A 16,833-nucleotide genomic window follows, 5' to 3' on the forward strand; every position below is an offset into this window, starting at 1 on the left:
TCATAAATAAAATACAGCACTTTAAGACTGTTATTGACCAGTCCAGTATTAGTTTCTTATAAATTACACTACATATTGCAAAAATGAAATGTCTAAAAATTTGTGCTGTGCAATGATTAATCGCAATGATTAATCGCAATTAATAGCATCCAAAATTAAACGTTTTTACGTACATAATATATATGTGTGTACTGTGTATATTTATCATATATATATATATATATATATATACACAAACACACACACACACACACACACACATTCATGTATTTATGAAAAATACATGAATGTGTGAAAATACAGGGCACTAAACCGTTTCAACGATTGAAAACAAAAAATGGAAACAAACTGAATTTTGACAGGAAAAGGACCAGAAACCGAAACGAGAGGAATGCAGGAACAGGAACGTTAAAATATTGATTCTGCTCGGAGTAAACCAATTGGATTTTTTTTTTCATTTAAAGCCCTGTTTATAAAGTAAATTATATTCATATAAATATATACAATATATATACTGTACGTGTCTGTCTTTAGAAATACATAATAAATATACACAGTACATACACATAGTATATAAACAAAAATGCTTCTCCTTATTTTTGCAATGATTAAGATACAACATTTTCATCTTGCAGAATACTTTTAACTCTATAATAACACATGCTAAATGTTTTCAAACAATAACATGACAAATTTATCCACCACATGATCAATAAAACACTTCTATCACACTTAGAAATGTTTTTTTTCTTCTTAAAAAACATTAAAACATCACAGTGTATTATCATCAAACTGCTATCATTAAAAAAATATGAATGTTTACCTCATCCCTCAAAGACTCCCAAAGACATTCAAAGCACATTGAAAGGACAGAACGTTTTTGTTACTGATCACTTTTGCTCTTTTGGTTTGATAAATGCGCTTTGCTGGACTGCTATTAAACTCCCTGTCTAACTTTCTAGATGGCAGCCAATTTAAAACCTGTATAACAACCTCTGAGATTTGACCCTGTCAAGACACATGTATGCAATAATTCATAATCTGTGCAATAACCTCTATGATTCTGACCTCTTCATGAATTAAAATGAGACTGATGTTTTTGGGGAATTCAGAGATACTTGAATCAAAAAGGCTAGAAGAAAGAAAAAATAGATAATACTCATTAAACTCGGCTCAGTCACTCTTTGTTTTCTGGGCTGCCTGATTCATTAACATTGAGAACATCTATTTTTATCACAACAGTGTAGATGGTTTTTATCTCCCCTGAAGTCTAATATTCGATGTAGCCATGGATACCGATGTAAAAGCAATGTGTAAACACTAATGAGAAATAATTATGACAGAATGATTAGAACTCAGCAGTTCTCATTACTTCAAGGCCCATAAACAATTGTACAACCGCTTTGTGAGCCATCTGTTGTGATTGTTTGGTATCTATGGGTGGGTTTCAATTTTGTATTGATGATTTCATTGGGTTCTGGTACTGTCACAGTTGGCAAAATAACAGGTCTGATCTCACTCAGGGGAGAAGCGAAGACGTTCAACATCAGCAGATACTGTAGATGTCCCACAGACAGAAAAACTTACACCATGTTTAGTTATGTCCACATGTATGAGGTCACTGTTCCCTAATGGGTGTACAGCAACAAAATACATACTTTCCATATCATACACATCCAGCCAAATGCTAATGGAAACGCCTAAAATACTTCATGCTTACAATCAAAGAAATATGGGTTGCATTGAATCTATTAATTTGGAAGAGCTTATGTTTGTCTGAGCCATGTGTACCTGTTCCTGACACGAAGAGCTGCGACAAAGATTGAGCCCTGCTTGCAACGTGTTCTAATCCAATTTAATCAACAATGAAATGATTAGGGCTAAACATTATTTAAAAAAAAAAATATAATACTTGGAAAGAAAGAATCATTCTAGATTTTGTTGGGGAGTGCATCTGCAAAAAAAAAAAATAATTATAAAAAAACTATTTTCGTTTAAATCTCACAAGCTCGGATTCACCACGAACTAACATGGTGGCGCTCATCACCCATTATAGATCAACTAACTCGGTCATTATAAATCGTGTTTAAGCTACCAAATACATTTACTTGCACATATTTGAAAACGTATGTACTTATGAGTCTACAAATTACGACATTAATAATTTTATTAATTTCAACAAATTTACGGTCAGACAGACACTGGTATCTATAGTCTTTGGCTACATCCACTGTATCGCACACGTTTTTTACTAACACGCCCCCAACTCAGTTTCCCACTTGTAAAAACGACTTTGTTGTGGAGTTAATATGCATTCAACTCATAAATACGATCCATCCGTCATGACTTGAACACACCATTAATGTTGCCTAAAAAAACTCACAAACTTTGCATTGATTGAACGACAATATAAAATCCACAAACACTGCTCACAATAGCATGAAATAGCATGACATGAAAGCCAATCAGTGATTTCCGCCCGGTGGATGGTTATATGAAGTAGAAAACACTGGCTGTTACTGTCCGGTTCACTGTAACTGATAAGGCCTTCGTGGTCCAGCCATCCCTCTGGCATTCACGGGAGCCAGAATCTAATTATTTTCTCTGCATGGTCCAATGAGCCTTAAAGGTTAATTATTGTCTGTCTGCATGATACCCGACTGCCAGTGCACAATAAAAGCTGTTAGTCGCTGCAGATAGGAGCTAATGTCAGACTGTATGTATCCAAGTGTCCGACATGAGTTACCAGGTGCATTCGTGAGGAGGATTCTATGATATATTTTTTTTTTGGCTTCATTTACTATGAAGACAAGCATGTTTGCTTTGTATTGCAAAAAAATAAAAAATAAATAAAAAAATAAATAACTAAAAAAACAACAACATTCAGCCTTGCTTTACTTTGTCAGGCACAGCAGCTCCTCTTTAGTCCCCTAAAAATACTGTCCTTCACTGGGCGATTGCAATTTCTGGCCGATTTAGAGAGCATCTGTGTTGCTGTCCGTTCCCATGCACGTCATTGTTTAGTTTAGTTTGTATATCAGAAAGAAGGCAAAAAACAGCAGTGACAGCTGGGGCCTTCACCAAATAATACCTCTCTTTCTCTCCTTTTCAATCACCAACTCTCTCTTTCAAGGAATGCTTAGCCAGTAAAGATGGAGGTCAACAGATCTGAATCCTATCCGATCTATCTATCCGTCCATATACAATATGCATCTATACATCTCTTTAACCATCCAACCATCTATCCGTCTATCTTTCCATCTGTCGTTCCATAGATTGATGGCTTTTTAAACTAAAAGTTTCAAGTTTAAAAAATGGTCTTGACACACTTTTCATTTCTAGTTAAAAATGACTCTTATATGAGTTTCTTTGAATTGCAATTCTGCAATAACTTTTTCATTTAAAGTGTGAGGGGACCCTCAACAAGATCAAGAAGACACGAAAAAGAGCACTACTACACAGGCTTAACTACACAATCTACATTAAAGGAAAAAAAGGTTCATAAAACAGCTTCATAAAAGGGTAGTTATCCATTAATTAAAATCTATTAAGGCAGGGTTAAAGTGAAGAAAGTTCACTTCAGTTTAAATGAAAAAGATCAGAAGTCTATATGCATAGCTGTACATGTTTGTGTGTATGTGCATGTACCTTGGGTGAGTAGCTGCAGAGTGCGGACCTCTTCTCTGACGCGGAGCTGGAGGACCTGCTGTAGGATGTACTGTCTCTGACTCTCCTGCATGATGCCCATACGCTCCAGCTTCCTGTCAGTGAGCCTCATCAGAGCTCGACCTGCACACACACAAACACAAGAACATGAATCCAAGCTGGGCTGTACAAAGAAAAAAAAATCATTACAAATTGCACATTTATAATACATAAAGAATAACTGTAGTTGCCAATTATTAGGCGCTATTATAATTCCCTTGTGGAAAAACGGATTGAGTATTGTAATAACCTAAATTACAAGAACCTAACGAGAATATATTGTAATTAGTGAAACGAAATAGACTGGAATTTTTTTCCTAAAGCTAGAAATATGATCAAGGTCAGATGAAGTTCACTGTCATTTTTAATCATCGCCTCACAAATATTCTCCTAATATCAGTGCTGATAAAAGTCATAATAGTGCCTGTCAATGCCCCAGTTAACAGCTGCCATTTGTGCACAATAAAGTTAAAGCCATTGTACCATCTCACACAACGCCTTGAGGTAGCGAAGCAGAAAGCCTGCAAATGCATTTACACTGCGATGAAAATTTTTAATTTGGATGTTTTTCGTGAAAGAGATAAAACACTGTATCATTATCTATGGTAAGGATGGTATTCAGATGGAGCACAGTACAATTTTCAGTGATTATGTTGCATTATGAGTGTGGATGCTCTGCTCCTGTCACTTGTTCCCTCACTCTCTCTTAATGGTCGTGTTTAAATCGCAGCATGTCTCCGGTGAAGAGGAAAGCTATGTAGAACTGAAAAAATAAATCCACTGAAAGCTAACCAAACAAACAATTTAGCTGACCCTTACCCACTGGAGAGCATTTCATGTGGTAATGCAAAAAACGGAAATTAAAAGGACAAAGGGAACACAAAGAAAAATTAAGTAGCACAGTTTATCAGTAAACGACAGGGCAGCCTCTAAAAAATCAGTACAATTACAATAATTAAAAGGCAGGAAACATCTGTTAGAAAATTGCAAATAAAATAATACATGTAGTAAGCTTTATGATTAAAATAAGCAATAATGCAGAGAAGAATAATGTGGAGAAGAAAAAAAGAAATGCACTAGATGATTTTTTTAAAATTCAAACCATTCTAACTGATAAGGATCCCAAATCACTCAACAAAACTGCCACTCTATATAATAATAATAATAATGATGTACATTGGTGACATTTAAATCAATATAATTAGCAAGAACAATATTCAACACATTGCAAAAAGCCAAATGTTTAAATGTGCAAGGCATAAAACAAATATACATGACCAGACGTCTCAACACAGTAACTGACTCCAAATTTACACTGGCCCTGGGCCATCAGGTCCTCCGTATTGTTGCGTCCTGAGTTAAATACATTCTCTGAACATTTTATTATCTGTATTCTCGGTTAAATTGAAGTGATTTGATGTTCATTTATATTTCTTGGGAAAAAAGTCAGATACTTAAGAAGAACAAGATTCTTTTAAAGTAAAAACAGATGTACATGGGCCTTTCTTTAGAATCATTTTATAGGACAGCCTACAATAAAACAATATGAGAACAAAAAAATCCCTTTTATTGTGTCTGATCAACTCAAACGGTATCACATTTTGATGCCATCTATATTTCTAAATAGAATATTGAGGCGCCATGAGCACAGATGGGGCCTCTTTAGTCACGGAACATTAGAAGCAGAAAATTGGAGTATGTGTGAGGCGTGTAGGTTGAGGTGATCGGGGTAAGGTATTTCAGTATGTTGGTAGAGTGCCAAACTACCCCTTCATTTGGCAGCATTTGGCTGAAACGCCTCAATGAGGAACAGAAACTCGGCGTGCCTTCTCTCTGAATCACTGCCATAAGTGTTTCACTGAGAAGATGAGTCAAAGCCTGGTTAAAGAACAGAAGAGAGTGTGAAAACAGAAAAGAAAGAAAATAAGAGAGGAATACATATACAGATGGGAAAAGAGTTACAGTACACATGTGAGTGCATGAGAAAAAAAATGGGAAATGTGCCATTCTAAACAAATAACTGTCCAACAAAAACATTTGAGATGTTTCTTAGATGTTACTTAGCAGGAAGAACAGGTCACTGGGTAACAGCTGTCTCAGCAAGATAAGGATGCAAAAGAATTTAGTCTGGTAGAAAACAAAAAAGCATAAATTATTGTCTGCTATAGACACAAGATGTGTTGGTCATCAATTGCGCAAATAACATTAAACATAGAGCTTCACTTGAAGATGATTCAAAATATAAATATGTCCTAATATTGAGTGTTTTGAGACTATTCCCAAAAATCATATTGAAAGCTAACTAAACAAAACAATTTCTGTAAAAGGTAAAAGAAGAATAAAGAAATGTATTAAAACTACTGCTCCTATTTAATGTATTACTATTTATAATAAAATATTAAATAATTATAATAAAAATAATTAGAAATTAAATGTATGTTACATGCTATAAAAATATGCAGCCTGTGCATCATGTGTTTGTTTGCCCTTGAGTGTCGAAAATGGCCTTTTCATGTTTTAATGACGTTAAAGTCTCTTGTCGATCCTTCCAGTAGGAGCTGAGCATGTGTTAGTGCAAACACCATCACTGCGGTTTTCTTTGTTCACGTTACTGTGTCTACTTATCTTTGTGCAACTAACAGAGAAATGGTTTCAAAAATGTAACACCATCTTGGATTCCAGCATACTGATCAGCTGGAAATCACACTCCACCCTTGGCTTGGCTTCTGAATACTGTTGTGACTGTTATACAGTGCTACTACAATAACCATTTAACTAAGGCTACAATCTCAAATCAGAGCCTAAATGATGCATACGCAAAAAGTAGTAGATTAAATGGTTTGCAAGCAACATTTAAAATCACAAACATATAATTATATTATAGGAGCTGCAATCCACATTTACATTTACATTTACATTTATTCATTTAGCTGACGCTTTTATCCAAAGCGACTTACAATTGCTATATATGGCAGAGGTCACACGCCTCTGGAGCAACTAGGGGTTAAGTGTCTTGCTCAGGGACACATTGGTGTCTCACAGTGGATTCGAACCCGGGTCTCTCACACCAAAGGCATGCGTCTTATCCACTGCGCTAACACCACCACCAAAATGCACACACACACACACACACACACCCATACACGTCTATGTTACTAAGAGGGGACTATCGCTCTACACTGACCAAGAGGGGACCAGTGATTCTGGTCATTTTTAAGAAACAAAAATTACATACAAAATTTTCATTTGAGGTCTTTTTTCATAATATAACTGAAAAAATGAATTTTAAATTTTTTTTTAAAAACATGCCAAGTGGGGACCTGAGTGACGTCTACCTATCCAACAGAGGACCTCCATAGACTGCAATGCAACTGTGTGTGCAAACATTAGGGCAATTGTACCAAGTGTTTCTTTACAATCTAACTATATTTAAATGCAACTCTAAACTTTGAAACATTCACACTATATCACCATTGAAGAAATATTCTGATAGAAATCCAAAATGTTTAATAAATTAGTATGAGGTGCAGATATTTTCTGGGCTTGACACTAATACAAATGCACTTCTCAATATATGAATGCAATCACACAGATATATATATATATATATATATATATATATATATATATATATATATATATATATATATATATATATATATATATTTGTTTCAGTCAAACCAAAAAATATTAAGACAAAACAAACAAGACACTATAGTTAATTTGACGATAGCAAAAATAAAGTAAAATGAAGAGCTCTTTAAGATAACAATTGCATGTCAATACTTCTGACAGTAAAGAGTGCATGTGTTAGATAAAATGAGTTTGGTCCCCAGTTAGATGGTGACGTGTGACGCCTGTTAGACTGAATCACCTCTTCTTACATCACAGACACATTAATATTATATGTTAAGTTAAGAAACTACATTATATGTTAACTTAAGAAACAATATTATATGTTAACTTAAGAAACAATATTATATGTTAAGTTAAGAAACAATATTATATGTTAACTTAAGAAACAACATTATATGTTAACTTAAGAAACAATATTATATGTTAACTTAAGAAACAACATTATATGTTAACTTAAGAAACAATATTATATGTTAACTTAAGAAACAACATTATATGTTAACTTAAGAAACAATATTATATGTTAACTTAAGAAACAATATTATATGTTAACTTAAGAAACAATATTATATGTTAGCTTGCTGCATTGAAAATTTTCAGTTGAGTTCAGTAAAATATCTTTTAACCAGGCTACTTTAGCTGTTTAACACTGACATTTTTCAGAGGCTCCATTTTTAGGGTATTATCAGCTTTGCCATTATATTCAGAAATAAATAAATAAATAAAAGTAATTTGTTAAATGTAAAGGCAACCAAACAGATCACGTCATGCTTCACCATCTAACTGGGGACCGGTTTGATCTTGGAGGCTAAATTTTTTTATTAAAGATAGATAGATAGATAGATAGATAGATAGATAGATAGATAGATAGATAGATAGATAGATAGATAGATAGATAGTGCTAATGTTGATCTGAACACTTAGGTCCCCTGTTAAATGGTAAACTGCGACATCTCTTTGGTTGCTTTGACATTTCTTGAAGATTTCGTGTTGACTTTGAAAATATTCACTTGGCTAAATTTCTAAATCAATGTTACAATCAACATATATTGTAACATTATATTATCATCCTTGCCATAGCATTCAGAGATGGTGAGAATGTGAATTATTGTTAAATGTAAGGTCAGTCGATCAGGCGTCACACTTCACCATCTAACAGGGGACCAGTGTTTTTATTTTATTTTTTTAATGCAACAATCAATATATAATTTTGAAAAACTCTGACATATTATAACCAGAAATTCTTCATAAAGTGGACTACCAGTAAATTTGCTAAAAATTTGGGACCAAAAATTATTCTGCCAATAGACCTGACGATTTTTTGTTTAAGTGCTATCTGACATTATCAAGATGAATTTGTTCTGACAGGTTAACTCTGAGTTCTTGTCATCTTTTATTACCATTATCTAAACTATAGCAAATAAACTGTGATAGCGTTTGAAATGTTCAAGGTGTCTGAATAAATGTAGTTTTTACTGTATACATACACAATATACGTATATGTACTTATAATACTGACACATTGAGAAGTGTCATTATAGTTAGTTTGTTAGTACTTAGTTTCTTTATTTTTCAAATAATAATAATAGTAATAAAAATAGTAATATAATTAGAGTCAGCCAGCTGTCAACAGTTCAAGGGCAGAGGTAATGTCTCTTATAATTAACTATATATATATATTTTACATTTATTTAACATTTTCTTGGCTTAACCCAAGTACACTTCTCAACGTATGAATGAAATCAAAACCCATTCCTGAGAAGGTCCTATCAGTGATGATAATTTGATCAGACAGATAAATGGATGGATGGATGGATGGATGGATGGATAGATAGAACAGATAGATGGAATAGTGCTAATGTTGATCTGAACACTTAGGTCCCCTGTTAAATGGTAAACTGCGACCTCTCTTTGGTTGCTTTGACATTTCTTGAAGATTTCATGTTGACTTTGAAAATATTCACTTGGCTAAATTTCTAAATCAATGTTACAATCAACATATATTGTAACATTGTATTATCATCCTTGCCATAGCATTCAGAGATGGTGAGAATGTGAATTATTGTTAAATCTAAGGTCAGCCAATCAGGCGTCACACTTCACCATCTAACAGGGGACCAGTGTGCTTTAGTCTAGTGAAATCACCACTACATGCACAGATCTGTTGCTGTGTATGTTTAGCATGTACAGTTTAGCCTGTGTGGAATTGTTTTTATTATCTGACTTTTTTCTTTTGTTCAGCACAAACAAAAATGACCCTCATTGGCCGATAAGAAACATCAAAGGAGGATTCGTTGTAGAGTGTCTGACAAAATTAATGTCTTGTAATTTATAATGTACCCTCAGCACCATTGAGTGTTCCCGCGATCATTAAATCGAAACATGTACGCGTATTTAAAAGGGATTTTAATACCCCGCATTTTGAGAGTGTCTCCCTGATGCGTGCAAACTAGGCTTCATAACATATCATTAGTATGTAGGGTATGACAGGTTTTGTAGTTGTCTATAGATCTGTCTTGCTTGAAAAATTTGCACTATGAATATATAGAAAGCACTTATTGTTTCTACGTAATACGACTATTATGTTATTTGTTATGTGTTTATTTGTATGTTCAGTTTGTGAAAAGAAGTTCACTTTCAGTCGGTCACTCTCAACGTCACATCAGTGATGACTGACAGATTGTGATCCCAATTCTAGAAGCTCATAATTCATGTACGGTTCCAGTGTCTAAAGAGACTCAGATAAAATCATGCAGGAGAGAATCCAGTTGAACAAAACCTTTTACAGAGCTTGAGTGTTGTTGTTTTTACTGCATATGATAATTCATACTCAGAAAGTAGAACTGAAATTATATTTATTACAGGATGATTTTTCCAGTCAAACATTTTTACACCAGTAGTTGGTCACTGAGATTCCTTTTTTTTTATCTGTAAAAATCTTGTTTTGTGGCTTGAGTTAAGTGTTGGCATTAATGCTAATCAAACAATAAAAGGCGAGGAGAAAATAATTACATTAATTTCTCCAGTAAAGCATAATGATTAGTTTGTGTTAATTTACACCAACAAAACAAATTTACAGGTTAAAAAGAGCAGAAAGAGCTCTTTAAGATAACAATTGCATGTCAATACTTCTGACAGTAAAGAGTGCATGTGTTAGATAAAATGAGTTTGGTCCCCAGTTAGATGGTGACGTGTGACGCCTGTTAGACTGAATCACCTCTTCTTACATCACAGACACATTAACATTATATGTTAAGTTAAGAAACTACATTATATGTTAACTTAAGAAACAATATTATATGTTAACTTAAGAAACAACATTATATGTTAAGTTAAGAAACAACATTATATGTTAACTTAAGAAACAACATTATATGTTAACTTAAGAAACAATATTATATGTTAAGTTAAGAAACTACATTATATGTTAACTTAAGAAACAATATTATATGTTAACTTAAGAAACAACATTATATGTTAGCTTGCTGCATTGAAAATTTTCAGTTGAGTTCAGTAAAATATCTTTTAACCAGGCTACTTTAGCTGTTTAACACTGACATTTTTCAGAGGCTCTATTTTTAGGGTATTATCAGCATTGCCATTATATTCAGAAATAAATAAATAAATAAAAGTAATTTGTTAAATGTAAAGGCAACCAAACAGATCACGTCATACTTCACCATCTAACTGGGGACCGGTTTGATCTTGGAGGCCAATTGGGATTTTTTTTTTTTTTTAATAGATAGATGGATAGATGTATAGATGTATAGATGTATAGATAGATAGATAGATAGATAGATAGATAGATAGATAGATAGATAGATAGATAGATAGATAGTGCTAATGTTGATCTGAACACTTAGGTCCCCTGTTAAATGGTAAACTGCGACATCTCTTTGGTTGCTTTGACATTTCTTGCCAATTTCATGTTGACTTTGAAAATATTCACTTGGCTAAATTTCTAAATCAATGTTACAATCAACATATATTGTAACATTATATTATCATCCTTGCCATAACATTCAGAGATGGTGAGAATGTGAAATATTGTTAAATGTAAGGTCAGCTGATCAGGCGTCACACTTCACCATCTAACAGGGGACCAGTGTTTTTCTATTTTTTTATTTACTTCATTAAAATCTTCAGTTGGCTCCAGTAAATTAGATGAACTGAATGTCTTTTAACATTTGCACATTTGTAGAACCAACTGAAAATTCTCAATGCAACAATCAATATATATTTTTGAGTTTTGACCTCTATGTGTGTATTAGTGTCAGGTGTTGTATGGAGAGCTACAATAAAATACTTTTTAAGCATTGGCACTTTAGTCGTTTAACACACTGACATTTTTCAGAGCAGCACTTGATTTAGGGGCTCCATTTTTATTATCAACATTGCCAAGAAAAGTAAAACAACAAATCAAAATGAAAATAATAAAATTTGTTTATTTAAAAAAAAAATTAAATAGTTCAAAATTACAGTGGCTTACATCAAAGTTATAACAGGTCTAAAACAGAGTCCCAAACAGCAGCTGAAAACAGCTGTAGTCAATCATTTCAATGCTATGACGCACTGATGCTTCATGTACATGGACCGTCGATTTCACGGCACAGTTAGGACTCAACACTGATACTCCACATCACACGCTCTCAGGGTTTATGGGCTCAGCACTGTTCACCCAAACTTCTCTTAACTGAAATTATTCTGTTGAGCACAAAGTATTTAACTGTTTTCCAGTCTCTTCCATTATCCTTTAGAATCCTGTTTGCATTTATGCATCTTTCACAGTCCACTTTTCCAGGAGCCTTCATTTCCTCCAAGTAGATCTTGAAACAGTGTTCTATGACTTTCCTCTCTGTTTCTGACCAGGGCTTTCTGGCTCTTGCTATTTAACAAAATTAAAAGATAAAAAATATATATAGTGAATAAATATATGAATGAATTAAAAAAAATTAATGTCAGTAATACATACTTTTCAAAGTTGAAAACACAAAAAGACAATGATCTTTAGATCTTGTATATTGTTTATGGTGAATGGATCACACCGTTTTGATTTAATGGCACTATTGATTTACTGATGTATCCGAGACTGAAGGCTGAAGTCTTTCCTGAGCTGTAGCTGTTTGTGGTTGATATTTGATAAGACTGGTGATCAAACCTGTAAATTCACACTAATACTTATATCCAATCATTTTAATGCTTATTGTACTCTACAATAAGTCTTTGCACATAGTTTTGGCTTCCTGAAGGCTTTCCTCAATAGTAGGATGCTCTTCCACTGATTTGCTCATCATTCTGCTTAAGATAGTCTTTCATCACATTGAAGACTGAAGTTACTCGTTCTGACATGTAGAGACAGACCAAGTGGATCCTGGGTGGAGGGTGTAGTAGTCTGATAAGGGTGTTGTCCATCCGTCTGTAATGGACCAAGCATCCTGCTACCTGTAATATAGAAGATTCATTTATAACAATCTCTAGTAATGGCCACCTGACTAAGCTGTACAGAATTAATACAATTAATAATTATATTGTCATGAACGCTGAAAGTGACATGCAGAACAATTCAACAAGTGCTCTTTTTTGTAAAACTGATTTTATCATTGCATACATTAAACTTGTTGACTTGTATCCCCTTTTATACTCAAACCCAGACCCAAATTAAAAGATGTAATTCATGTAATAACACACTAGTAATTAGTGATTAACCTAACATTTTAAGGATCCAGAATTGTGCATTAGTTAAGAATAAACAAACCAGTAATTAATTATTAACTTTTTCACAATTATTGAGTGGCTCTTACTAAGTGATATTCAAGTTTATTGACCAGAATAAGCCAATAATTATTGATTAACTAATGCATTATTCTGGATTACTAATGCATTATTCCCTTAAAATAAAGTGTTGAAGTGTAAAGTTTCACTTTACAATAAGTCAGGTCAATTCAATTTCTATTTATAGAGCACAACATTAACACAACCAGCATTGATCCAACTGCTTTACAAGAAAATGTTACTTTAAAAGCGACAGAGATCAAAAATTAAAATAAAAAATATGTATATATACACATTTAAAAAAATTAAAACATACATCAAAAGAACCGTACACCGCATCACTCAAATGCAAGGGTGTAAAAATGAGTCTTTAAGTTTGATTTAAAAACACTGAGCGATGGACAGGACACATTAACTAACAATGAGCAATACATTTGTTTAAATATTTAAGCTTTGTTAACATAAAAAAAAATACAACTGTTTATTTTTTGTTAATGTTAGCTCAGCTCCATTAAATAATATTTATTAATACATTATTAAAATCAAACATTGTATTTGTTAATGATGAAAGTCATGTTTACTAACATTAATAAACACTTTAAAAGTGATTTTCATGTTAACTAGTGTTAACCAATGACATCTTATGGGAAAGTGCTACTATTTTATGAAATATAGTAAAGACCATACCAATGCGGATTGTTTTTTCTTCACTTTGATCAATAATCTCTATTGTGTTGTAGTGCTATCTGCTCTGTTCACGCTCTCTCTCTCCCCCACAAACATTCACACCTCTCACATGATCAACACCTGACCAGTGAGTCTGGGTCAGGAAGACTGGTTTAGTGTTTTTAAAAGAAGACTTTTCTGCTAATCAAGGCTGCATTTACCTGATCAGAAATATTGTAAAATGAATTTGAAATTGTGAAATATGTCAGCATCATTACTCCACTCTTCAGTGTCAAATGATCTTCAGAAATCATTTAAATTAGCAGAATTGATGTTCTTTTATGATCAATTATTATTGGTTCTCAATCATTAATAATGATTCTTATATTATCAGTGTTGAAAGCATATTTTCCTGCTTCATAGTTTTGTGGAAACTGTGATATATAGTACTTTTTAGGATATTCAATGAAAATAAAGGTCAAAATTACAGCATTTATTTAAAATAAACTGAATAGACCTATATCGAGATATCTATAGATATCTTGCCTATATATATATATATATACATAGAGAGAGCTGTTACTTTAAACTGTGATAATACTTGCAGACTTGGTGAGCAGAATATTCTTTTAAAGACATTTAAAAATCTTACTGATCCCAAACCAAACTGATTTAAAATTGTTTGTAACAAGTTTGCCAAGTTAATTCCATTATTTTACATTAAAACTCAAAGGAAGTTTGACTACTACAAATAAATAACAATTCATGAAATAACTGAAATATGAGCTAAAGTTATTGAAATAGAAATGTACAAACCTGTCTCCATGAGCAGTCAGGATCTCCGCAGTCCAACATCATTTCTTCTCCTTTAGTTATGTTTGTGGTCACAAATGCACACAAATCTGCTCTTTTCTGTTCATCAACAATCTGTTGGTCACAAACACATACACATGCATATATTAGCTTTAGAGAATACATACATTTATGATACAAGTTTAATATGTGTCCCAGTTGTTTTCGAGTTCCAATGATCATCAATATTTAATATTTTATCAAGTATGATTATCAGTACATTACAATCTTTATAACTGTGCATCAAAATTAAAATACACTAAATATTCAAGCCACTGATTATCTATAATTTCTGTTTCTGTATTTTTTCACACTGCACACTATGAACAAGTAATAACATTGCACAGTGCACTTCTTGAAATTCATAAGCTACTATGCCAAGTATTTAATTAATATTTGCAGTCATACAGTATTGGAGACAGAGTCTTGAATGATATCTTACCTTTCTCTTGACTCTTGACTGAAATATGTCTTTATCTTTCCCAGATGCGATGAATTTCAAAGCTTCCTTTTCAGGACAGACTCTTCTGGGTCTCATTTTCCTGTGAAATATTCAAGATCTTTTTAGGGTACACTGCATTTGCCAAAATGAAAAACAATATTTAAGAAACAACCACACAAAAAAAAAACAATCAATCAATAAATGAACAAATATATTCAGTAAATAGAGATTAAACAGCACTAACATTTACTAAGAGACTACATACAAATTTTAACAGTCTGCATGCATTTGACACATTTATTTTTTAAGTCTACTATTTACATATTATCAGAATCTAAATTCAGAATGTATAACTTACCTTTTCAGTCTTGAATGGAAAAAAGAGATGAGAAATGGCCTTAGTAGGCTTTGTTGTATGTGGTCCCTTGTAGGCAATGTAGGAATCTCAAAAAGCAGTTTGTCCTTCAAGGTTTTAGAATTTTATTTTTACAAAAAATAAAAAAATCAATGAAGATTCTGTCAGGAAAACAGTATATATACAACCCAACCCAGATATCTGGAGCGTGATTGTATAAGACTCAGTCAGCGCGGATACTGTTGCGTTGAAGCGCCAGGTGATAATGCTCAGGAATGTGGAGACATTGGTGCCATTAACATATAAAAAGAGGGAACAATCAGTTTACCAGACGCTGCTGGGGGAATTGGGGGATGTGGGGATTCTTTAAAACAAGTCACTTTGACTGGGATTGGTTTGCTTTAAGATTATGTAGTTTGAAAAATAATCAGGGATTTTAAAAAAAAGTTTATAAAAGTATTTGTGTTGTATCCAAAGTCTTCTGAAGTCATACAATAAGTTTATGTGAAAAGTTTCAACATTGAGGTATTAATTGCTGAAAATAATTCCACTCCATAACCACAGTCATCATAAAATACAGCTGAATTGAGTTTGAAATAAAAGACATCAAAACTGACGTAATAAATGTCCCTGTCCACAGCGTCTGTTGATGCAAAGGTATCTTAATGAAGCCAGTGAAATACCCTGCACATGGAAAAACTGCACTAAATGGACAAACTAATAAATGACACCAAGGGCTCTTGACCAAGAGTCAAGGATTGAGAAAGAGTAAAAGACGGTCCCCAATGAGACTGTGAATTGTGATGCCTGTTTGGTTGCTTTACATTTATCAATATTTCATATTCTGTTTATCTATGAAACAACAATGTTGATAATAACACTAAAACAGCCATTCTTGCCATCAGAAATAGTTAAACTTAAGTAAAAACATAAGACATAGAGTGACTCGTCAGGTAGAGATGCAATGCATAAGAGAATGGCCAGCACGCTGATGACTGGTCATACAGATGCTGATCATACAGATAACCGGTCATACAGACCGCATCATACAGACAGTGATCACATCCTGATGTAACCAATTGCTCTCCAGCTGGAGGAAGTGCTGCTTTATAATCACAGAACATTCACTCACTGTTAAAGTGATTCTGGCTGCTAGAAAGGAGAACATATCCTACAACATGAGTAAGTTCTACATTTTCTAATCACTTATTCTACAAATGTTGCAACTATGTTTAAACATGTTTAACAAAACTGTCTTTCCTTTTTTTTCTTTTAAGAAAAGTCAAGTCAACAGTTCACATTGTTCACTCTAAAGAAGAATTTCACTTCATCAGAAAGTTCAGTCCTCAAAAAAAGGTATGTTGCTACTCAATATATTTTGAATATAAAATGTTCTGAATACAAA

General features: G+C 33.2%; 1 protein-coding gene and 1 long non-coding RNA gene across 3 annotated transcripts in view; both read right to left on the bottom strand.

Moving 5' to 3' along the window:
- samd12 (sterile alpha motif domain containing 12) overlaps positions 1-16,833 on the bottom strand; it is a 102,783-nt gene that overhangs the window by 48,064 nt on the left and 37,886 nt on the right. For both annotated transcript variants that reach the window (XM_052584998.1, XM_052584997.1), the window contains exon 4: positions 3,649-3,789. In XM_052584998.1, coding sequence (XP_052440958.1) covers positions 3,649-3,789 — 141 coding nt within the window. The remainder of the gene's footprint in view (positions 1-3,648; positions 3,790-16,833) is intronic.
- LOC127979495 (uncharacterized) lies at positions 11,704-15,556 on the bottom strand. Its single transcript, XR_008158800.1, has 5 exons — positions 15,432-15,556; positions 15,074-15,173; positions 14,596-14,706; positions 12,387-12,783; positions 11,704-12,226 (listed from the first exon to the last, which is right to left on the bottom strand). It is a non-coding gene; the product is annotated as an uncharacterized LOC127979495 (long non-coding RNA).

Source organism: Carassius gibelio, chromosome B19 (assembly GCF_023724105.1).
Source record: "Carassius gibelio isolate Cgi1373 ecotype wild population from Czech Republic chromosome B19, carGib1.2-hapl.c, whole genome shotgun sequence".
Taxonomy (NCBI): Eukaryota; Metazoa; Chordata; class Actinopteri; order Cypriniformes; family Cyprinidae; genus Carassius; species Carassius gibelio.